Here is a 23842-nt window from a genome sequence, read left to right as displayed (position 1 = left end):
AGAGAAACGGTGCGCAGTTGCGTACTTGGCACAGGAGCGCGCGCAGGGAAACGTCTGTGGCAGTTTCTCTAATCATTTAACTAAATCATTAAAGAAAACACTCAGACTTAAATACAATTTACAATAAAAATCACCTGCAGACTTTGTTCTGAAATCTGAGAAAATAAATGGTTATGGTGGTAGTAGATGGATGATGAGGCAAGGGAACGACGCAAGTGGGGCGCAGGGATGCAATTTAAGAAACTTATCGTACCCAATAAGGCCCTCGCTGCGTAACTGCGGCACGCGGAATGGGGATGGTTTTGATATGGGCGGGGCTGTGTATCTGATGGGCGGGGCGTAGCCTGTGATAGCCTACTAAGCCAAACAGTTCCATCTGCTGGACGACTGCGAAAAGCACAAAATACAAATCTGTACTCAACTATACAGTGGGAACTTATTCAAAACAACTTTCAACTAATTAAATGTATAAATATATTTTAAATATATATTTTTTATTTAGTACAAGATATGAATCTATACTCAGATAATTAAAATTAATCTGTACTCAGCTAATAAAACAGAAACTTGTATTTAAATGTATAAACACATTTGAAATATACCCTTTTATGAAGAAGTGTCTGCACTCAACTAAATATAATGGATCTGTACTCAACTAATATGACGGAAACTCATATTTAAAACAACTTTCCACTACTTAAATGCATAAAGATATTTTAAATATACCTTACTGATTATTCTCTTGACTATTCTTCACTTGTTACCCTGTAATTACATGTTAATATTAAGGTTGCTGATTGTATTATAGAGTATCCACTGTTCTCCTATTTTACGTTGAACTATATGCCTCTTGTTCTTACTCTGACACATAAACAACAAGTCATGTGGGATGTGAATGACTTTTATTCTACTGTTTATTTCAAACTGTTCTTTATTTCTAAGTCTTGTCTGAGGTTGTTGTTGGTCTTCTGCTTCTTGCCCTTGTTCTTCTTTTCGTCGTCTGATGAAGAAGTGACTGATGAGAACAAGGAAGAAACTGCACCTCTTTCTTTTCTGCTTTTGGCCATAAAAGAAAAAAAAAAGAACAACAAAAACGTTTGACAAAAATATCAAATTTATCTCAACACCTGTCAAAGTTTTTCTTTGCTTGTTGGTTCCTTCAGATTATGCTTATGGAATTTTATATTAAACAAATTATCCTAGCAGCTACTTGCAGATTTTTTTTTTGCTCTACTCGTAGTTTAAAGCGATGGTTCACCAAAAATGAAAATTCAGTCATCATCTGCACACCCTCATACTGACTGAATGTCGGGTTTAGTTTTTCAGTCCCCAAATCATTGCTGGAGTTTCACAGGAAAACAGCGTTGCAGAATCTCCCAAACAATCTTAGTGAGTGGAAACCAGTTTTCCACTCAAATTGTTAATGACATGATTTCCCATTGCCACCCATGTTAAAAAAATATTTATGCATGTCTTCTTGTCTTGGATTCAGTGCTGCCCACATTCAGCCAGATATTGTGTTTTACATGAGACATGAAGTGATTTGCAGTACAGTGTATGTGCAAATGGAAATTCTTAACTCTTGTTTTCTTACAAAATCTGTTAACTTTCATAATTTCATCATCATTTATGTTGATTAGTATCAGTGTGGCAGTCAGGAATATTTTGAATGTTTATATGGATTAGTGCCAATTTGCATAGCCTTGTATGCTAATATAGTGATGTTTGATTAAATTATTATTTTAGGAAGCATAAAAGCAATACCAGAATATGGTTAAAAACACATTTGAACTTTTGACTTTTTGTGAGATTGTTTTTTTATGAGTAATAAATGTTTGTCAGATTTTCTGTTGTAATTTGTGTGAGGTTCAGCCCTTTTTTCCTCACAAATTCTTGTTCTAAATAAGGCATTTTTGGTAGAATCACATTCAGGTGACTTTCAAAATTTTCCCTTCATATAATTCCTTAAGACTTTTTTAAAAAAAAATCATTCATAACACATTGAGGACACAAAATACACCGAGTTTGTTTATGCTGCAATTTGTGTGAGGTTGACCCAAACTTTAGGGTAGAACACCTGGACTAATTATGTGTCTGCTTCTGAAGGTTTATTATTTAAGTTTTTAGATCAATCTGTAGAACCAGTTAAATAATGAATAGTCACATCAGTGTGACTCATTTTCAAATCTCTCATCTTTGTTCTCTGAGTTGTTTTCATGGTAGCTGGAATTAGGCCCCAGAGCCCCAAGTGGCTTGAAATGATAGGTGCATTTTTACCATAAACACTGATATTTAAATATCTGAACCCTTTTTTTTCCATCAGTCAACCTACCCACCATTTGCTACATCATATAGCAGCATAGTCACACTTTTTTATAACATCATATTTGCAGCAATCTTTGAGATTAGGGCTGATCATTCCAAGTCAAAAAGCTAGTCCAAGTGAAGTCACAAATCATTGATGTTAAAGTCAAATTAAGTCTAAAGTCTTAATTCATCATTAGATTCATAACTTATGTCTTTCTCACATAACTGGATATCTCTATCTATTAGTATACTGCTCAAATGCCCTGTTTACTGACTTCAGGCAGCTGTTATATCAACAAGAAATGTTATTTTCATTGAATTTCAAAGAATTCAGGCATTCAGTTTAGAGCAATTTAAAATCAATAAATCAATCAGTGAAAATGTCCCCTCTTTTTTATTTAACATATCCCAAATATGACTTCAAATATTTCATTTTCATTTTTCAAGTATGACTTAGACTTGTCAGATAACAGTACACAAATATATTAAGTTATTCTTTAAACAAATTCTATTCAGTCATTGGTGAGCAAACACTTAATGTTCTCAAGGAAAAGACAAAAATAACAATGAAAATCAGAAGTGAAGGTGAAACATTAGTTTGGCCACATGGTGGCAACATATGGTTGGGTTCAGTTGTCATCATCCTCATCAAAGACATCGGCTACAGTCCTGTGGATGGAGAGCAAAGCAGAGATTACAGACTGCAGCTCATAAATGTCTGAACAGGTTTCAGTTCAGTGTAAACATGACTTACTCGTAGATTGAACCAGTCACTTCATCGACAAAACCTCCTGTAGAGAAAAGACAAAGTAAGGGTGAGCTGGGGCATCTGTCAACAAACAGCAAAGTCCACCATATCTCATCAGAGACAGACTCTTTAGATCAAGCTTATTGCACCCAATGGGTGGACCATGTTCCCCGCCGACAGAACACAAGACCATGGTAAGACGAGGGGAGGCGCACTCTGTGTTTACATCAGTGATGCTTGGTGCTCATACATGGTCAAAGTTGATGGACGATGTTGAGTTTTTAAGGTCAAGATACCAGCGATATCATCTTAGTTTGTTGCTGCTGTTTACATTCTTTTGGATGCAAACTCAAACCACTACAAGAACTGCATGAGGTCATGAGCAGTCACATGATCACAACTGGATTCTATTTTTATTGTAGCATGTGATTTTAATCAAACACGCTTCAGAACCGTTTTACCTAGATACCAACAGCATGTCGACACCCCCGCCAAGAGAATCAATACCCTGAACCTGGGCTGAATTAACCATTAGGGCAATGGGGCAATTGCACAGGGGCCCAGAACCTCTAAAGGACCCAGGGCACAAGCAAAATTTCTGGTCGAAATCATCAATAACTGTGTTGATGGTGTGGTCATACTCCCAATTTGTTGAGGCCGTGTGGGCTGGTCCATAGACTTGTCCACATGGCCACTATAGATGCTGAGTTACTGCACATGTGTAGAAAGCATCTTCCAAGCAGGATAAATAGAAATCATCCACCACACTCCATCATAAATAATGGCTAATAATGTTGAAATATAAGCATACACATTGAACTGATCAAGTCTTATTTCCTTTGGAATTAAAAATGTTGCAAAAACATTAAATTGTAATAAATTTTCATACACCACATTGCTATGTTTGGTCTTTGCTGCTATATGGTGAAATCCTCCACTTTAGTTAAGATTTTATTTATTATTTATTAAGATTTATATTCTGTGTAGGAGGTTCTGTTGAGTCATCTGTAGTTATCCTGCCTCCCGTTCAGCAATCAGTGTAGTTCAGGAGATCCTGCTCTCTTCCTTTCATATTATATAATGGAGATGACCAATTAAAATGAGCAATAATGAAACTTTACTTTTCTAATGTGATAATATAAAAATGTGTTTTTCTCACTCACCAGGCTTGCAAAGATTTTCGCATACAGGACACACATAGCAGAAATTGCACATCTGTAAACAAAATATAAAGTAATTAATACAGAAAAGTGGAGTCATAGATGTAAACATAGTAGCCTACCTATCACAAGCCTAATCCCTTTGTCTGACCCTAAAGTTGTCCGTTCCCAACCTGCTTCCTGTACGAAGTGAGACTGCATTGTCACACCCCACTGCATCTCATATAGACACACAACGTACCCTAGCATCTGTATGAGATGCACTGTTTTTTAAGTAATTTCAATGTAAACTCATCCGTGTCAGGTCACGTAGATGAGAAAATAAACATATGGAGGATGTGGGTTGGATGGATGAGTCAAACAAATACAGACCTTTCAGCCAGGGAGCCAAACATAACATAACATACTTGTTTTAACCCAAATTATGGTGGCACAAGAGGAAGTCATAAGATTCATCTGCTGGGAAACATGAACATTCATGAAAACGTGCCCATTAAATTGTGAAACATGGTGTCACAGATCAAAAATAATTTTGACCTGATTGTGGGTTGCAGCAACTAATCTTTACTAAGCCCAGCCCTAGCTTCTAAGTTAGTCTTACAATGTTTAGCTGTCTTGCGGGTTTTGTAGCTAATCATTTCTAATTTGCTGCAATGTTATGGAGGATCAAAGATAAAGAAAAGGCTGTTTTGTCTTGCACTGGGGATAGAAAATTACTAGAGCTGTACAGCCAGAGCAAGAAACACTGAGTGCCGAGCTGTCCAGAGTGTCCAGATGGACAGATGTTAATGAGAACACCATTTCACCATTGAACTAGAAACTGCAATATCTCCAGAATCTCTTAAAATTGTGCAGTTTTGAGAGTTGTTGAGTGAGGAGAAACTTAATAAACTTTGTTTTACTATACTGGCTGTGGTAAATTCTTAATTAATTTGTCTGAATATATTTATTTCACACCAGTTTTTGTTCAATGACTTGTCTCTTTGAGTGTCCATGGCACAAAACAGAAGGTATCTGTGACTAGAGCCTGTATATATCTGTATAAATCAGCCAAGATTTTGACTTTACACCTACTCCTGACTAGGTGTAAGATTTTCACCTGGTCTTAGCAAGAAAAAGACTTAAGCCTAGACGGTGCTACTGTCATAACTAAAAGGCTGGACTTAAAAGACCAACTTAGCTTAAGACCAGGTGTAAGTCCTGTTGGTGCAGCTGACCTCGGGGCCATTAAGTTTCACACACATGTAGTTGTTAGTAGTTCTTTTACTTCCACATTTAGAAATGATAGTCCATAATGTATGTATGTATGAAAAAAATAAAGCTGATTAAGATTTTTAAATGCTCTGGGGTTCAAGGAGAATGTGGATTTGTGTATTTTCTCACCTTGCAGTGTTCACAGTATTCTGACTTGTCTCCCTTTTTACAAGGACATTTGTCACACTTGTCACAGTGCTGGAAGAAAACACATTTCGTTAAAAAGAGATCTAGAAAGCAGATCAGAACCTACAGAGAGGAAACATGCAGGGTGCAAGAATGGGTGTACATACTATTTCCATTTCAACACGTAATGAAACAAGTCCCAATCTATCTTTGGCTGCATTTAATTTCTCTTATTTCATTGCAAACATACCTCACAGAATTCACAATATGAGCACACAGAGCCCTTGTGATAATCATCGTCGTCGTCGTCGTCATCATCATCATCATCATCATCATCATCATCATCATCATCATCATCATCATCATCATCATCATCATCGTCGTCGTCGTCATCATCATCATCTGCACATAATATTGATGATACGACTTTTAAACTAAAATACTTGAATAGAACACTCTACATGAAACATGAAACATCATCATACGTTGTTACCCCAGTGAAAATGTGTGGGCATAAAGTAAATTTTGGAGTAACTTTTAGACTACACTTTAGACTACACTTTAGACTACAGTGTGTCTTATTTAGAGCTTCACAGGACTCATGCAGAGTGACTGAAAACCTTAGTTAAGTTCAGACTATATACTGTTACTACAGTCTTCACTCATTTTACTCAGAATTATGACAATAATTTTATATATTAAGATTAGCCCTGTTTCTCTTATACTACAGGCAACATTTTCCATGGTGATGCACCTCATAATTCTCTTTCAGTGAGAGGTGTGTTGGTCTCATGCATGTGCACCTTTCCTGAAGTTTTTCTGATGCCTAGACGAGAGCTGTCCCTCTTTGTTGGTGAGTTTCCCGATATTTAGAATTGTTTTTTTTACATAGTTGTAATAAAATGGAAGGGCTTTTGCATGGCAGAGCATCGGGACAAGACTGGATATATCAGGTATGAGTAGCGTGGCTCAGTAGTATGAGGCGTTTCCCTGGTTACGACGCATAGATCGCCTGCCGTTTACTTCCAAAGCACATGCCAGCCAGGCTATTCACTGTCTGAAAAGGCCATTAGACGGTGACATAGCCTCCAAGACCAACGGAGGCCAGTTTGATAACAGGGAATACAGTATTGAGGTGGATTACAGGGTCTGACCAGGACTCTGACTCTGGGAGCTATGAGGACAAGGCGAGTTCAGGCGGGGACAGGAGGTGTGAAGTGGCTGAGGAGTACTGGTGGACTCAGTGGGAGGGCAGGAGGCACAATTACCTATCCCTGGTGCCACCATGCTTGACACAAATTACACAAAACTGCCCTCTTGGATGGCCCAGTCCAAGACAATGTGATAAAGTGCACTCAGGGGTGCTATTTCAGTGGAGAAAATATGATGAAAGAAATACAAAGGGAGCCACTGAAAAGGGGCAAAACCAGTTTACTGTTACCATTAACATTACTTAAATGTTACTGCTTTAACAGGCAAATCGCTTCATTTTTCAAAAATATATATTTAAATAATTAAATGAATATCATATACGTGCAAAGACTAGTCGACTTGAATTAAAGACTACTGGTTAATGAGGAAAATCTTTAGCCAAGGGCAGCCCTAATTCCAAGGTAACAAAAACACAAAAAATCCTATTTTCAGGAGACTATACACTAATGAAAAATACTCATGTATATTATATTAATTTCTATCATATTCTGCCAATAGATCCCCCTAAAAGTTACATGCTGAACTTTTGAAGTATCAAAGTGAAAGTATGCAGCAGAATAGAATATTATTACTTATGCATTAACCTTTAAGCAGCATTTTAATGTTCTGGGTAGTGAGATAATTTTATCTATCTTACAAATTACTGGGTAGATTAATCTATAATACTATATTTTATATAGCCTGACAGTATTTTTTGTAATGTGACCACTAACATAACTGTTAGATAAATGTAGTGGAATATTATGTAACAAAAGAAGGAACTACTACAGTACAAGTACCTCATAATTGTGCAGTATTTAAGTAAATGCATTCAGTTGTAGTATATTCAACCACTGTGGCATATTAACACAATAAGCATGTTATTACCCTCGTAATATCACCAATAACAATTATACTTTTGTAAATGTAAAGTAATGTTTGTCTGTTCAGTTTTCAGAGGTGAGGCAAAATCATTGTTGTAAGTGTCATGTCTTTGCAATCAAGTCCCAAGTCAAGACCTGCAAGTCCCAAGTCGAGTCCTAAGTCAAGAGTGACAAATCCAGCACTGAAAACAGAGACTCGAGACGGAGGTTCTTTGTACAGCTGCAAATGTTGAACCAAGTTTGAAGTTGTTGTGTCTCAGTCTGTAAATTTCAACCTGCACATTTTGCAAACTGCAATTTATCATTTGTTAATTTTGTACTTTTTGGTTTTCTACGTTAACACAATGATTGTAACGTCCAACCTTGGTTAGGTTCTTTCCCAAAGAGCCAAGGGTCGAAACCTCAATTGATGTGCAGACTGGGAATCAAACTGTGGACGTCTCGTAGCACACGCAGGTGCAGTATCCATTCAGTTAAAAGGCCTGCTTGCAAGCAGTCATGCAGATGTTTTCATGTGTTATATGAACTTTGGTATTCTTTTTTCCAAATGGTGCTCAGTAATATAAAGTTAGTTCTTCATGTTTCTCTCCTGCAACTTGATTGTGTATGTGTGTGCTGTGTGTAATTTGCTGAGAATGAATAGTGTCAATATAAGTTGAGTTGGGATGGTATTAAGTATTGTCTTTTTGAGTGTTTTCAAATTTATATGTGCAATAATTAACTTTGTTAATTAAAAAACACTATGCTGCTGGTACTTGACTTTTCCTAAAAGTGTAGGTATTTTCATGTTTTTTCATATAAATTACACAAAATGCAAAGAAAATGTGATCATTTTTACCTATTGCGGCCATAGGCGGTCATATTGACCACTCGTTATATTGGTACTTCGTGCACAGTTGGAGATGCATCTTGGTTGCTTATCAACCATCAATCGTCTCTGTCAATATCTCTGTCGATTTCCACTTTTGTTACATTAAAATACAAATAATTAATTAATTAGACTCATTGCAGTTTACTACACACACATGCATGGCATGCATATTGATAAACATAAATTTTACTGAATTCATATTTTTGTGTTATTTCATCAAAGTAACAGAATTAATACATTCATCTCTTAGTCTGGTCTTTATCATGAAAGATACTAGAGTTTGGAAGTCAAAGGTCAAAATGATGCTTATGGCTGTTGTAACTTTATGAAATTCTGACATTTCCAGTGGTCCAAATGAAGTCACAAGTCACTGGTGTTACAGTCCAAGTCTTTTATTATTTTCTCGAGTCAAGTCATCAGATTTGTTACTCAAATCTGACTTGAGCCATGTGATTTGGTTCCACACCTCTGTGAGTTTTTATTGTTCTTTTTGCACAGTGTTCATCTTGGGTTTCAAAATCACCAAAAAATGTTTCACCCAGATGTTAAAATCTGTATCAAACCCTTAACTTTAATTAAGACTGTTGCATATTACATGTTGTATCACCCCCACTACTGTAATCTCCCAGACAGGCATTTTTAAAATCACAGTTCAGAAGAAAATGCTCTAGTCAGAACAAATACTCACAAGTTTCAAATGTGTGTAGTTCAGCATTCAGGTCCTCATACAGGTAACATGGCCAAATACATTTCACAGGCCTCTGATAAAAGCAATGCTCTCCATGCATGTTTACAGCTCTAATACAAGTCCTCTGCCTTCGGTAACAGATTTGCATTTAGGCACTTAATGATCATTTGATTTATTTAATGAATGAAAGTAGGGTTAAAGACATATGGACAGAGGTGATTGTCATATTTTCCACACATGAATGTTTACAGTCATCATAAAATCACATTTTTCCAAACAAGAGGAGAAAAAGCAGACAACCATTTCATCTCTTGACAATTTAACTCTTTGACTTCCTCTATAGAAAGAGACGTTTCTCTCTTTTCCCAAACACTTTCTCCCCAAAGGTCTGAAAAATCATCAGCAAATCCACTGTTGTAACATTTCATAACAAATGAGGAGTTATACATTTGTTCAGTTTAGTCTCACAAATGACTTAAATATTTATATTCAATTATATCAGTGCCAAATAAGGCACTGAACAGTAAGGGGAATATTGCATAAAACCTAAAACATGTTCATCATTAATGTAAGCTACTGACATGTGCATCAAAAGTTATTATTGTATCTAATGGTTTAGAACATCAGAGTTTTAGAAAATAAAAAGAGGTATGATATTACACTGTTCATAGAAACACTGAAAGTTATTCTAGTATCTTATCTGTAGCAATTTTACAAGTGCACATAGCAGACTTGAAAAATACATTCTGTGCATTACACGCTTCTTCAGCAGATAGCGGTATAAATGCTCCACAGAGAAAGAAAGAGATTAAAAGATATGGAGAAAGAGAGAAACTTTACATCTGTTGGTTCTCTAGGCTTTGAAATGAATGAATTTAGGTAGTGGCCCTCCTGCACCTCCCCTCGCGCTTTTTTCTCCCTCTATTTGTTTCCTTGTCACCCCGATCCCCTAACCCACCCCCAATATCACTGTCTCTCTTTCTTTCTCTGTAGGTTCACATAAAGACACAAATGCAGGTCAATCTGATCCAAAACAAATGAGAAAGTAAGATCCTAGTGGAGGAACCATTCTTTCAAACGAAACAAAAATCAAACGATCTCAGACTAGTGACCCCAATGACCGATTTCCAAGTCAGGCTTGGTTTGTGTGAAATTGGTTTTTTGTTCTTTCTCTCTCTCAAATCAACACTTCTGCAGTCCCCAAGTTCATATCTAGTGTACTGTACGAAGGACTTCGGACAGTTGGACTTCAGATGGGCCAGTTCAATTTCCCCAGAGTGCTCATAACTCTAGTTAAGCAGGGAAAAGAACAGAGTGTCAGAGACAGCAAGGGAAAATGGACAGCTGGAAAGGGGTGGAGGAGGGACTTTGATTACCTACGAACTCTGAGACATTCAAATAAGAACTGACAAAGAGATGATGAGGTTGTAATAATGTCAACGAGAGGGGAGTGGCTAATGTTTGGCTTAGCTCCTCCCCTTTCGCATACTGTCCTCTAATGTACATGCACACATTTGTATCTGAAACACATCACCAGCTGCATGTCACAGCATCAGCCTTCACTGATACCTGAGTGTAAAATATGTTAAGCCGTGTTTTGGCAATTTGAATGGCCAATCAAGCCTGATGTAGAACAAACAAACAAACAAAACAAAAATTCAGTGACAGCTGAAGCGTTGACAGGACGCAGTTTGAAATGTTCTTCAGGTGTAGATGTCTACACTAACACAAGAAGAGACAAAGGGATATGAGAACGTAACATTTAAAGTGACTGACCTTCATGATCATCATCATCGTCGTCGTCATCATCATCGTCGTCGTCATCGTCGTCATCATCGTCGTCGTCATCGTCATCATCGTCGTCATCATCATCGTCGTCGTCATCATCGTCATCATCATCGTCATCATCGTCGTCGTCATCATCGTCGTCATCATCATCATCATCGTCGTCATCGTCATCATCATCGTCATCATCATCGTCGTCATCATCATCGTCGTCGTCATCATCATCATCATCGTCGTCGTCATCATCGTCATCGTCGTCATCGTCATCGTCGTCATCATCGTCATCATCATCATCGTCGTCGTCGTCATCATCATCGTCATCGTCGTCATCATCATCGTCGTCATCATCATCATCATCATCATCATCATCATCATCAGCCATCAGGCCTTCCTCGAAGCGGAATGGCAGATCCTGCGCCTTGGCAGTGGGAGCCAGTGGGGTGTGGAAGGAGCAGAGCAGCGCCAGCAGCAGCGCAAGAATCAAACTTCTCAACGATGCCATGATCACAGTCAGGGCCGGGCCAACTAATTAGCAATTAACCTGGAATCACTGCAGGAGTCCAGCACTGCAGCTCGTTGCCTATCTGTCCCGCACACACGCGCAGCCTCACAAGTTCAAACCCACTCAGAGGAACACACACTCAGACAGATTGCTATAGTAGGAAATGGACACCAGTTATAATGGCATCCAAAAGACAAGGTCCAGCGCAGTGAAGATATTCCAAGCTGAGATCCAGACACTTGTTCCCAAGTCCGGGCAAAAATTATCCTTAGAAAAGTAGGCAGCCCTCCCTTTGAATGTGGGACCACAAGAAGACAGTGTGTCTTTTAGTCCAGTGCAGCACCTGTGCGATCAGTTAAGACTGCAATAAGAAGCTGAGAGGAGAGCCCTCAGTAACTGGTCAACGTTGGAGACAGGACTAATGTGAGAGCGACGGAAAAAGAGTTTGACCAACCTATGGGGTAAGCTAAGAAGAAGGGGGGGGGCATTCAAGCTGACTGACAGGGGCACATGCTGCTGGGCAGGCCTGCGCTATCCATAAGTTAAGCTAGTCAGAGTAGAGGGGAGTGATTGGAGGGGGTATAAGGAACGAGTGGAGCATACTTGCTTTTTCATCGTCATCAAATGTTCAAGTTTAACTTTAGAACAAGGGTCCAAGCTTATCTTCAGAGAGGACCACAGCAGGGGTAGACCCAGGCAATGATGACCATATACTGTGAGAGACAGAAGGTTCAGTTGTACACAGTGTGGACTGATCATTTGTTACAACATCTTCCTTTTGGAGTGGGAGGTTGAGCAGTTTGGGCCACTAGCAGCAGGGATAATGATATCGGTAGATCATTTGGGGGGTTAGATTGTCCATCGGTCCAGTGCTTTGGTCCAGAGTAAGGTATCTCAATATGAACTGGCCAGAGTTATATGACATTTGGTATGAATATTAATACTCTCAGAGGGTGATTCTTAATTATTTTAGTGACTCCCTGACCTTTTCCTCGAGAGTACCTCGAACCCAGCATTACTCTTAGACCAACTTTCCAATCCAGGATGATGTATCTTGACACATCTTCGGATTTCTCTGATTTTTTTGTTGAGTATTAATGGTTGAATACACTGAATGCACTGCCACATTAGAGGATGTACCCTTTCCATTTTGGAAGCATTCTTGCACTGCCACCCCCCAGTTTAAAATGGTAGCCAAATTTACACACGAGGCATCCAGCTTTATATTATCAGACAGGGCATTGATATCAGAAGATTCTTAAAGATTCCAAATGCCAAATACAAACATTTTTTAAAATTTTAAAATATCCATGCATGGCAACTCCAGCAGTCTTATTTTTTGGGAAAGATCCTCATTGTCATGCCTATGGCCAAGGTATGCTTAGTGTAGACAACCAAAACACCAGGGATAAGACATAGTTACACAGTCAAAGGTACGAAAAATCAACATCAATCATTCATCTGTAAAGGTATGCTAAGTTGGAGATCCTACATGCCCATCCATGACCCTGACCTTAACACTGGGGTATGTCTGAAACAAACTACTTCGTATGAAGTGTCGTCCAACCACGCCGAAAGGCAAAAGTATTTATAGCTGTCCCAAATGGTTTCAGTCAAAGGCGGGGTGAAAAGCTAGCTGTCAGAGTGAGGGGCAAAACATAATTATTGTTCAAAGGAGGATAATATTTCATTTCAGTCAGTCCCTCCTCATAGACATTCGTGGCATCGCAGTCGCTCGTACATAGGCCATGGAAAGTGACAGAAGTAAGTTGTGTAAAGAATGATAAAAGAGATCTTGGGGGAGCTCTCTTTTTTTCCTTCTTTCACACCTGGAATGTCAGACTGTCACTTTCGGAAAGCAATACAAATTGATGGACCCAGACATGAGCCTTCTTCTGCTGGTTCTTTTTACAATCTTTTTTGTATTGTTGGACAATATGAAACAGACTTTCCTTATGCCGTACTGACCTCAATACTGTAAACTTTGCCAAAGCATACCTTACTTCCTGCATTGGCACTTAATGTCGGAATCGAACATCAGTGGTGCTCTGCACGACCATCCAAATGGCACCTAATTCCTAGAGACACTGACCTAAAATATCCCATGATCTTATGAGTAGATTGCCATGAAATTTCCTGAGCACATTAATGGTCTTAAGGAGATAGATCCTGTAGATTTCAAAGACCCTAGGACCTTTTGCAACCATCAAAGAAACATTTTTATCTAAATTATAATTTTGTTGTGCATTATGTCCAACAATATCATACTATGAGATGTAATGGACTTTGAAGCATGTAGGGGGCAGACTGTTAGTCTTCATAATCATATTTGAACTACTGGACCATTTTCAGTCCATGTTTTTATAAATTCTTACTTGTATCCCCAGTATATCCCCCTGCTGATGCAGCCACAGTGTATGCACAACCAGGGGTGTGGGCCAAACCCAGACACTGATCTCTAGCCCATCTACTTGTTTGTCCCTCCCCCTACACACTGTGCCGAAAATAGACGTATTTGTGCAATGAGGAGTTGACAACCACTCTATTTAAAACTCCACACTGTCGGAGTCAGTGTAATGTGAGCTTCCCTGGCTCTGTCTGTGTGGGACCAGCACAGTATCCGACAGTCACTGTCAATTCTCACCTACACATGCACGAAGAAAAAGAGGTCAATGACAGGAGCCTCTGAAACACATCATAAACCAAACTTGACATAAATCAATACATACATGTACTTGTTTTGCACACTGCTGTGACGTCAGTAACAGTGTCCTCACTCCACTAACCCCATTTTTTACACATGCTAAAAAAAAAAACACAAAATGCTTTTTAAAACTTGGATTTCTTTTTATTCAGGCCCAATAAAAATGCGGTTGATTCAGTGTTGATTTTACTTTTTGTTTCAGTTTTTCATGGGTTTAAGCTTACATTTGATTTTTTGGTCATTTGGGTCAAGTTTTGATAAAAGTCTCAGTGATGATACTGCAAAAAACAGCGCTAGTTGAGGGTTCATAATCTTATTATGGCCAAGTGCTACAATATGCACTACTCATGTAGTCCCTAAATCAAATAAAACTGCCAACAAATCCAAGCCCAGCACATTTAACATAAGGGAGACTTAAGTCTTGTACTAGCATGCTATAATTTACATCATCACCATTATCAGTCACTATTTAAAGCTTTAGACAGCATATCATCTTTGATACAACAGCATAGGTTTGCATAGCATAGTTCGTAATGAAGTATCTAATGGTGATAGACTAGTGGCAGTCAGAAACAGCTGAGTTAGAAAAAGCAAAGGACAGAATGAGAGAGGAGATCAGATCGAGATGAAGACTGCAAAGTGGCTGAAAGTGGAGATGAGCTCAGACATGCCAAAGACATTTCTTCTCTCTTAGTTTGGACCACTGACTCTGCCTGCACTGACCCACTTGACCCATTTAGTTAACTATTGCCACTGTTTAATTCCTCCTCTCCATACAATTCCGAAGAAAATGTGTCAATTATCATCATCTTGGAATAATAGCTGATGCATATGTGACACTTTGCTTTGCTTTAACTTGGGGAAGTTGTTGGCACCTGTGCGAAGACATGACACAGGACCTCATTTAACTCTAACTTGTCAGGGTAAAAAGAAAAGGAATATGTGTTATTTAAGGTGTTGGACAGGGTGTTGTGAGGTGAAGAGATGACAGCAAATGCACTGCATCAGCCCATTCATCAACCAGATCTGACATTCCCCAGCAGGATTCATTTGCCTCCCTGAATCTGATCCAGTGCCACATCCAACCCAAGCTCTTTCCATGTAAGGACAGTCTAAAGTAGGAAATCACTTTCCATGATAAAGTTACCTAAGGGGAATGGTGTGTGTGAGTGTGTGTATGTTTGTGTGTGTAAGGGGAGCAGAAGATTAATTAAAGCTCTAATGTAGTGCTGGCTGAAAAATGAACAAATTATTCTTTTCTATTAATAATGTTAATTTTGTACGGAGTCTGTACTGGTATGTAGGCCTACAGCTATATGATCAGACTGTAAAATCCAAACCTTACAAAAGCTCTCTGCTTTTATATGTTACCAAACTAACTGCAGCCTTCAAAGAACAGGTTTGGGAGTTCCTCAAAGTGCTTTTTCCACCACTCAAAAATATACCCCATGCAGGTCAGCAGTTCCCCTCCCTGGCTGAACAGAGCCCTAGCCTTTTCCCTAGTCATCAAACAGTTTGCCAGAGCTTCCTTAAGGCCAACCGAAAGTCCTACTTTATATCCTCCCACAACTGAGTTTGAAGCCTGTCTGGCCTCCTGGTACTTGCCTGCTGATTCACCCTCTGGCTAGTGAAGCCTGAAAAGGCATCCTTCTTCAGCTTGCTGGCTTCCTTCCTCTTAGGTTGCCATTGCAACAGGCACCCATGACCTTCTGACCACAGATCCTGACAATTGTCTCTACAATGGAGGCCTTGAACGTGGCCTACTCGGATTCTATGTTTCCAGCTACCCCGTGGATGCACAAGAAATTCTTGAAGAAGTTTGAGTTGAAGACCTCAAAGACAGGGTCCTCCACAAGACGTTCCCAGTTGTGGATGGATTATATAGCGCTTCTCTACCACTAAACCACTAAAAGTGCTTTACAGTACATGTCACATTCATCCATTCACACAGAAAATTCATATGTTGATGGGAGAGATGCTCATCAGAAACTAACTAGTACTCATCCACAGTCATTACCACATTGATGGCTATGCCTTTCTGAGAAATTTGGAGTTCAGTATTTGGCCCAAAGACACTTCAACATGCAGACTCCGCTGCCCACCAGTTCACCCTGACTTAATGTTTGGGTTTAGCTGGTCTGTCCGGCAGCCTCTCCTGCCATCTGATGCAGCTCACCACCAGGTAGTGATCATGTGTTAAGTATGCTTATGAACAGCCTTATGCTTGTTTATTATGGGCAATCCTTGACTATCACAGTGGTCTGACAAAAAGACACCCCACTAGCTCCAATCAGGTGGGCTGTACCTCCCAGCAGAACTATACAGCCATGAGACAACACCCTTTCCAGGACACAACCCAGAGACTCCAAGAAGGCTGGGTACTTTGAACTGTTCTGAGCTGTTTGGGGCATAAGGAAACACGACAGTCAGACCCTTCCACCCATCAACTTGGAGTCGGATAGAGGTGACCCTTTCATTCTCCAGGGAGAACTCTAGTCAGCCAGTTTCTTGAAAGTTGAGTGTCTGTGTGGGACAGATAGGTAACAAGCTACAGTGATTCTAGGTTAATTGCTCTTTAGATGACCCAATCCAAACTGTGATCCCTCGCCCCTCTAGAATCAGTGCTGTGCATAGAGATGAGCCCAATTATATCTAGTTGGTATCACTCCACCTCCTGCACCAGCTCCAGCTCCTTCCCTGCCAGAGAGGTCACATTCCACATCCCTACAAACAGTCTGCAATGCCAAGTGTCAGCAAGCCAGTCTACAAGGCACCCGACCCCATTGCTTGACCTTGCGGGTGGTGAACCCACAGGGTGGCAGCTCCATGTAGCTGCTTTGGGCAAGGCTCAGCCACCAGACGCTTGACGGTGAGATCCCCTCCAAGGTCTAGCTCCAGTACGGGGCCCCAGTCTACCCATCTTGGGTGAGGTTTGGCTGCTTTGCTCTGGCTGATTCATAGGGGTCTTTAAATCACTCTTGAGGTCCATTTCCACCAAAAGTACCTGGAACTTTTAGTCCCTGGGGCTTTAATTTCAAGGAACTAAAAAGTTCCTGTGGCCCATTGTTGTCTGCGTTATCACTGTGGCCTAAAGACCCACAAAGATTATGCAAACTCCACAGTGTATATCCCAATGTTCATGGAAATATCTTTCCCTAAATTTGCTGCCATTCAGCAGTCTTGAAGAAGTCTGCAGATCTTCAATTAACCTCTCCTTGATTTGATCAATGTTGTTCAGCTCACATTCAAGCAGCAACCAGAAATGCACAGGATGGAATGCGTAGTGACCAAGCAGATGAATCACAGCAGTCTGTGGCGCTGCAACCTGTAGCTACATTTCTGGGGAGATGCACATCTGGCCATGGCGCAAGTTCAGTGCAGAATTAGAAATCTTGCTTTAGCCTGTTAGCATGGAGATGCTGCTGGTGCTTGATTGTGCTTTATTGCTTTGCAAATGGGATCACTGAATCAAAACTGGAAAAGACACCAGTAGCAAAGTTGATTATTATTATCATTACTACTAGTATTACTAATAGTAATAATTTCATCAATTTTTACCATTACTGTGGTGGTGACCTCAGACAGACACACACAGAGACACAGCTACATCGCAGCCAAGTGCATTTTAATCAGTTTTAGATTTTAACCACTCTTACCCACTTTTTGAATTTAACCCTAACTCAAAAATGCAAGTCTCTACAAACCCAAAGTATGATAGATAGATAGATAGATAGATAGATAGATAGATAGATAGATAGATAGATAGATAGATAGATCTCACTTTTACAGTGTTGATAAAAGTCTCTGTTTATTAAGACTTTGAAGACTTGGAAAAAAAATCAGACTTCTCTACAGTGTTTGTCTTGAAACATACATAAACAGAGGTACATACAAAATCATAATATGAAAATATCACATCTCAGAAAATGCAATGCTGTCAGGTTTTCCACAAGTCCCCCTCCCCCCCCCCCCCCACCCGCCCACCCCATCACCCACCGTCACAGCACCAGAATCAGTGCTTTAGTAGTTTTTTTTATTATTCAGTGTGAATGCATACATGACTGATGCTGTGCATTCCTTCTGAGCTGTTGTGCACACAATGAGCCAACTGTCCAACAAGGAGTTACATCCAGTCTTGTGTGCGTCCATCTGTGCAGTGGCCATCACTGCTTTCTGTCTTTTTTGTTGTAGCTACCATTGTAGCTGGCACTGTTTTAAGGTACTGTTAAGGCACTGGCAATGTAATGTAATGTGGATTTGTCATTATGAGTGGCCCCTTTCACATTATAGTAACTTTATCCATCGTTGATATAAAAATATTGATAAGTGCAGCTTTAATGAGTGCAGGTTGCACTCCTCACATAAGGTTTTGAATATTCAATAGCATTTTATCTCATAAACAGGTGATAACTGGCTTACTTAAAGGACTATTGTGTAGGATTTAGTGGCATCTAGCGGTAAACTTGCAGATTGCTAACACCTTGTCTCACTCTCCCCTTCCAAGCTTGTTGGAAAACCTACTTGCACAAAACGTGATAAGACTGTATCTAGAGCCAGTGTTTGGTTTGTCTGTTCTGGGCTACTGTAGAAACCTCTGTAGATATAAAAGGCTCATTCTAAGGTAAGGAAAACACAACATATAACTTATTTAAAGTGATTACACACTAATGAAAACATGCTTTTGAATATTCTACTCCATTTGTGCCATATTCTGCCATTAAATCGCTGTAAATCTTACACATCGAACCTTTAATCATCTTAACAAACATATTACACCTTGGTCACATGAAGCCTGAGGCTCTGAATTTTAACTCAACATAATATTTTTCTAACTAAACAATATAGTAAAATAAAATAACTGAAATGTTTGTAGAAGAGCAAACAAGGTGCACATAGACACAAAGGCCCTGAGTAAATTGAATGTGTGTGTCTGAGCTTGTTTAACTACTTTACTTGTGGGGTCCAACCAGCTTTGTGGGGCCAAAGTGTCGACCCCCACAAGTTTAAAAGGGTGTTTGAAGGGTTTTAGGGTTAGGGTTAGGCACTTAGTTGTAATGGGTAGAGTTAGGTTAAGGTGCTAAGGAATAAATCATGTCAAAAATGGGGCCGCAGAAATATAGTGGCACAAGTCTGTGTGTGTGTGTGTGTGTGTGTGTGTGTGTGTGTGTGTGTGTGTGTGTGTGTGTGTGTGTGTGTGTGTGTGAATGTGTATGTGTGTATGATCCTGTGGTTCAGAGTCAGCTTGGAGATAGTGGAGTTGTATCTGCAACAGAAGAAAAAAAAAAATCTTAATCCAAAATAGGATCCTTCATCGAGACAAAAAATCAATTCAATATGGCAGCAAAAATAAAAAAAAACAATAGGCCTACAGGCTTCTCCAGATGCTACAGACACTGCACTGCTGGAAGAATAATGCATATGTATCTACACCTATTTTGAGAAAAGCAAAACAGCCAAGAATTTATGCAGGACTGAATTATGTTCTAGGCTGTGTATTTCTTCCTTCTTGGGAGTAGAATATTTGTTTCACAGTTTGAACAGGTTGTTTTCAGTGAGGTTGTTCCAATATTGGTAATGGAAAATGCATCATATATACTGGCTTAAAGGCTGGTATCAGCATCTGTGAGTATGAGACTTTACACTGATCTGATACCACATAATCGATTAGACCCAGGCACACTAGGCTTCAAGTTATCTGTTTGTGTCCGCACAAAAATGGTGCAGCCCATCAGTATCCCTAGGAGGAACTACTGGCAGCTGTGGGCGTGGTTTTAGGTGTGACGACAGTGAGAAACATCCATGGAAGCGACTTGTCTTAAACAAACATTGGCAATTCCTAAAGAGGTTAGCATAGATACTGTGATAGCATCCGTTACATCAGAATTTCTTCGTTGAAAGAAGAGCAAAGAACAGCAAGGCTTTTCTCCATGGACAAGATGTTTTCGCTCTTCTCCCAAACTGGCTTTGGCATGACTTTGATCTAACTGGTTGAAGTTAGCCCATGTTAGATGCGATAGACAGATGGTTCATCCAATCAAGTGTTTTTTGAAAGTGCCTGCCCTTTTCTTTCTAAGGGCTCTCTTTCTAAATGGGTTCTAAACGGGTCCTCTGAATTCTGATCCGTGGCCCTACAAGTGGGCAAATCACTTTTACTCTACATTTTACTAAGGTTATGTGGTGCAAAAGTGAAAGTGTGCAGAACTTGTCGTCTCTAAGCGAAAAACAGAATTTGAGATTTGTAGCAGCAGATTCAAGCAGCTGTATTTATTGATCTGTGTTTGTGCTGGAAAAATACGCAAGAAAAGACAAATTATTTGTAAGAAAATATTCTACAGGTGTGCAACTCTCATTGCAAGAATTCACAAACTGATTTGTGGTGCAGTGTGTTTTGCATCAATTTCACTGCAGCATATGAGTTTCCTAATTTGTGTTTCCTGCACTGAAGAATTTGAAAAGGTGAAACTGTAGTGTTGAGTTTGTGGGAGAGAAATAAACTCTACAAGTTTACAACTCATGACGCATTTTCTCTGTAACTTCAGATCTATTGATACACATGTCTGTTACAGGTGCTCAGTTGTTTTGTTCCAACAACGCCTTCATAAGACTGCTGCTTCCCAGCAGTGTCCTGTACACCAGTTTTTTTGACCTGAGCCGGGCCATACAACAATAACAGCAATCATATTATATCCATACAGGGTTAGTACTAATCTACAGCTGTTAAAAAAATATTGTAGATGTTATATACATATAATAGATTTTTTTGTATTGGATCGGTACTCTGAAATAGCCAATATGCAAAGTTTAGGTATCTGAATCAGTATTGGGAGGCAAAAACATGGTTCCGGATCTCTAAATGCAAAATGCATCTATACAAGTGTATCATTAACAACTTTTCTCAATAAGAGAGGGAAAAAGAAGGTATTGTATCAGCAGATACTCAAGGTTGTTGTATTGAATCAGACATGAAGAAGTGATATCGAGCCATCCACACACCTTATTATCAGCCTGACAATTTAATTATGCAACAAATTATTATAACGTAGTGCTATGTTTTTATTTGATCATATTTAAAACTTCAATAATTGTCTGCAACCTGTTACTGTGTGTTTAGCTCTCCACTGACTTTACCTCTGAGGAGTGGAGGGGGTCGGCTGGCCTGTATCAGATTACTCTGAGACAGAGCTTCTGTCATCCAGGAGAGAGCGCTACAACAGTACTCCATCTGAGAGAGAGGTACACAGACAGAGATGGATGAGTGCTGAGCAGGCAGAACCAACAGCTGCAGAGAAACCAGACACACTCTACACACAGATACCAGATACCACAGACCAATATCAGTTCACCCATGTCTGCATCAACTGGATACAATGAAACTGAGAGACACCTACGGTATTTTGTCAAACTATGTTTGTTGGTTTTATTTGACCAGTAGAATGTCATTTATAGCTAATCAAAGTCAGAGGCAATGATGAGTTGAGTTGAATTTGTGCCACACAGCTGAAGAAGCGTGTGGCACAAGGCGTGTGGTTCTAGGCTGCAATATAACTAATAATTACAAGTACAGATTAGGACACTAGATCTTGCATGCGTATTAAAGGTGCAATGAGCAAATCTGGAGAAAGATGGTCTCGTGAAATTGGCCAAAGTCTCCCGTCACAGGCTAGATATTTTTAAAGATCCAAGAGGAGGAGCAGAGCTCTGTTTTTCTCTCAGACCACTTGAATTACATTACGCTTGAAGCAACTTTTGCCTAATGACAAGGGCTGCAGCGAAAAAAACCTTATTAATCGATAATTAAATGAATTAATTTTGATAATCTATTAAAGTTTGTGTCAAAAGTCAAAATTCTTTGATTTCAGCTCAATATTTTCTGGTTTCTTTACTTCTCTATCATAGTAAACTGAATATCTCTGGGTTGTGAGTAAAACAAGAAATTTGAGGATATCATCTTGGCCTTTGGGAATCACTGATCAACATTTTTCTGACATTTCAAAACAAACAACTGTTAATCAATTAATCCAGAACATAATCTGCCAATTAATCGACAAAATATCGTTAGTTGCAGCCCTACTAATGACGCCAAAAATAAACTGCCTACCACAGCTTTAAGGCACTACTGACCTCTGCCTCCAGCAGCCGCAACCTTCGGTCATGGTCACGGATCTCTGCCATCTGCTTCAGCACACTGTCCACCCTGCAGAAACAAACACACATAAATAAACCAGCTGCAAACCTCAGCTAGAATGTCAGTCTGAGTTCAGCTCAGTTCAACAAGCCTGAAGCTCAACTTCAGGACTTCAGAAACTTATATAAATAGAATAGAAACAAATGAAAATTTGAACTGAAAAGCACCAATATTTAATAGAAACATTTTCACAAAAAACAATTACGGACAAGATATTGCTTGTCGTGAGCACAATATTTTATGGTGAGAAAATAACTTGTCACCGTCATTGGACTATGTAAGGAACACTGTATCTCAAACATACAGTACATGTCATTCAGTGTTAATGTCTTACAGTAATCAGATTACTTTTTAGTTAGTTACATTTTCAAATCAGTAGTCATTTTACTGCATTTTCACCTCTGCAAGAAGTACCACTGCCTGGACCTGTCACAGGAGCAGACTCTGAGGGTGACTTTTGTCATTTGAGACTGTCTGTAGGACAGACAGCCTACAGTCTCAGTAGATACTGAAATCACTATCCACGTTTACATCCAAAGTACTTGGAACTTTTAGCCCCAGGAACTACTTTTCAAGAGAGTAAAGTTTTCTTTTAGCCTGTTGTTGTCTGCGGTTCCATCACTGTCAGAAGGCAAGTTAGTCCGTTGACGTATGAAAAAGTGTTGGCCATTTTTACACGTCATTTTTTCATGTGACTATACAACAACAATGACACTATATAAAGCACTTAGTAGCTGACATCAGCAGTTGGCATTAGCATGTAGCTAATGTTAGCTTCTGTCCTCAGAAATGTTTAGCACTGCAAGCCCCACACCCAAAGTTCTTCTACTTCTACTACTACATCCCCAAGCAGTGATTTTTTGGAGAGTAAAATAATGGCCCTGAAACTTAATTTAGGGTTTGTTTGGTCACAGCGGTGGAATTGCACCAGCAGTTCCTCCTAGTTCCTGGGGAAAATTCCTGTGGTGGAAACATAGCTACTGATCTGTCAGGTCTCAAGATGGATATATTTAACAAATTCCTCGAGTCAATACTCCAACTCCATCCAGACTAGTGCACGTGTGGAGAGACTCTCTAGCCTTCAGGTCCCATCAGGAACTGACAATGCAAAATACCTTCTGAAAAACATTGGCTGGGTGAGTCTATGTGATTCGAAAAGCCTGTGCAATTTTATAGTTTGTATGTAGACATTTGTTTTGAAGAGCTAACTGGTTCATTAGCTACAGGTTGAAACATGTTGTACTGTAGGATATATGTGTGACATGCCTCCGCCCAGTTCACCAACCAAACCAACATACACAAGGAATCATGAAGTGCTTTTCATTTTTTGGTAACACTAAAGTACTCTAACAAGTTACTTTTTGATGGCAGTAATCTTGTCATGTAGGTACTTTTAAAAGTAATTTCTGTACTACATCAACAAAATCCCAAAATATG

The 23842-nt window shown here is 39.4% G+C and overlaps 2 protein-coding genes and 1 long non-coding RNA gene across 4 annotated transcripts in view; all 3 read right to left on the bottom strand.

Moving 5' to 3' along the window:
- Window positions 1-2682: 2682 nt before the first annotated feature.
- Window positions 2683-11965, bottom strand: LOC146310075 (uncharacterized). Its single transcript, XM_084743785.1, has 6 exons — window positions 11310-11965; window positions 5846-5947; window positions 5599-5667; window positions 4219-4270; window positions 3062-3098; window positions 2683-2976 (listed from the first exon to the last, which is right to left on the bottom strand). The coding sequence occupies exons 1-6, from the start codon at window positions 11514-11516 to the stop codon at window positions 2937-2939; spliced, it is 507 nt and encodes a 168-aa protein (XP_084599911.1). The 5' UTR covers window positions 11517-11965; the 3' UTR covers window positions 2683-2936.
- LOC146310076 (uncharacterized) lies at window positions 9386-11129 on the bottom strand. The gene is made up of 2 exons (XR_014772409.1): window positions 11006-11129; window positions 9386-10518 (listed from the first exon to the last, which is right to left on the bottom strand). It is a non-coding gene; the product is annotated as an uncharacterized LOC146310076 (long non-coding RNA).
- A 7398-nt stretch (window positions 11966-19363) lies between the features above and the next one.
- The window catches only part of trpm4a (transient receptor potential cation channel, subfamily M, member 4a), a 36868-nt gene continuing 32389 nt past the window's right edge, over window positions 19364-23842 (bottom strand). Inside the window, exons 26-28 of one of the 2 annotated variants that reach the window (XM_084743644.1) lie at window positions 22342-22414; window positions 21349-21442; window positions 19364-19483 (exon numbers count right to left, since the gene is read on the bottom strand). In XM_084743644.1, the coding sequence (XP_084599770.1) occupies window positions 19458-19483; window positions 21349-21442; window positions 22342-22414 (193 nt within the window). In that variant the 3' untranslated portion in view covers window positions 19364-19457. Of the gene's footprint in view, window positions 19484-21313; window positions 21443-22341; window positions 22415-23842 lie in introns of both variants that reach the window. The other variant, XM_084743643.1, reaches the window with a different exon arrangement.

This window comes from Lutjanus erythropterus, chromosome 19 (assembly GCF_056507025.1).
Source record: "Lutjanus erythropterus isolate fLutEry1 chromosome 19, fLutEry1.hap2, whole genome shotgun sequence".
NCBI lineage: Eukaryota > Metazoa > Chordata > Actinopteri > Lutjaniformes > Lutjanidae > Lutjanus > Lutjanus erythropterus.
The sequence above is the reverse complement of the archived record's forward strand: the minus strand, read 5'-3'. Positions and strand labels throughout refer to the sequence as shown.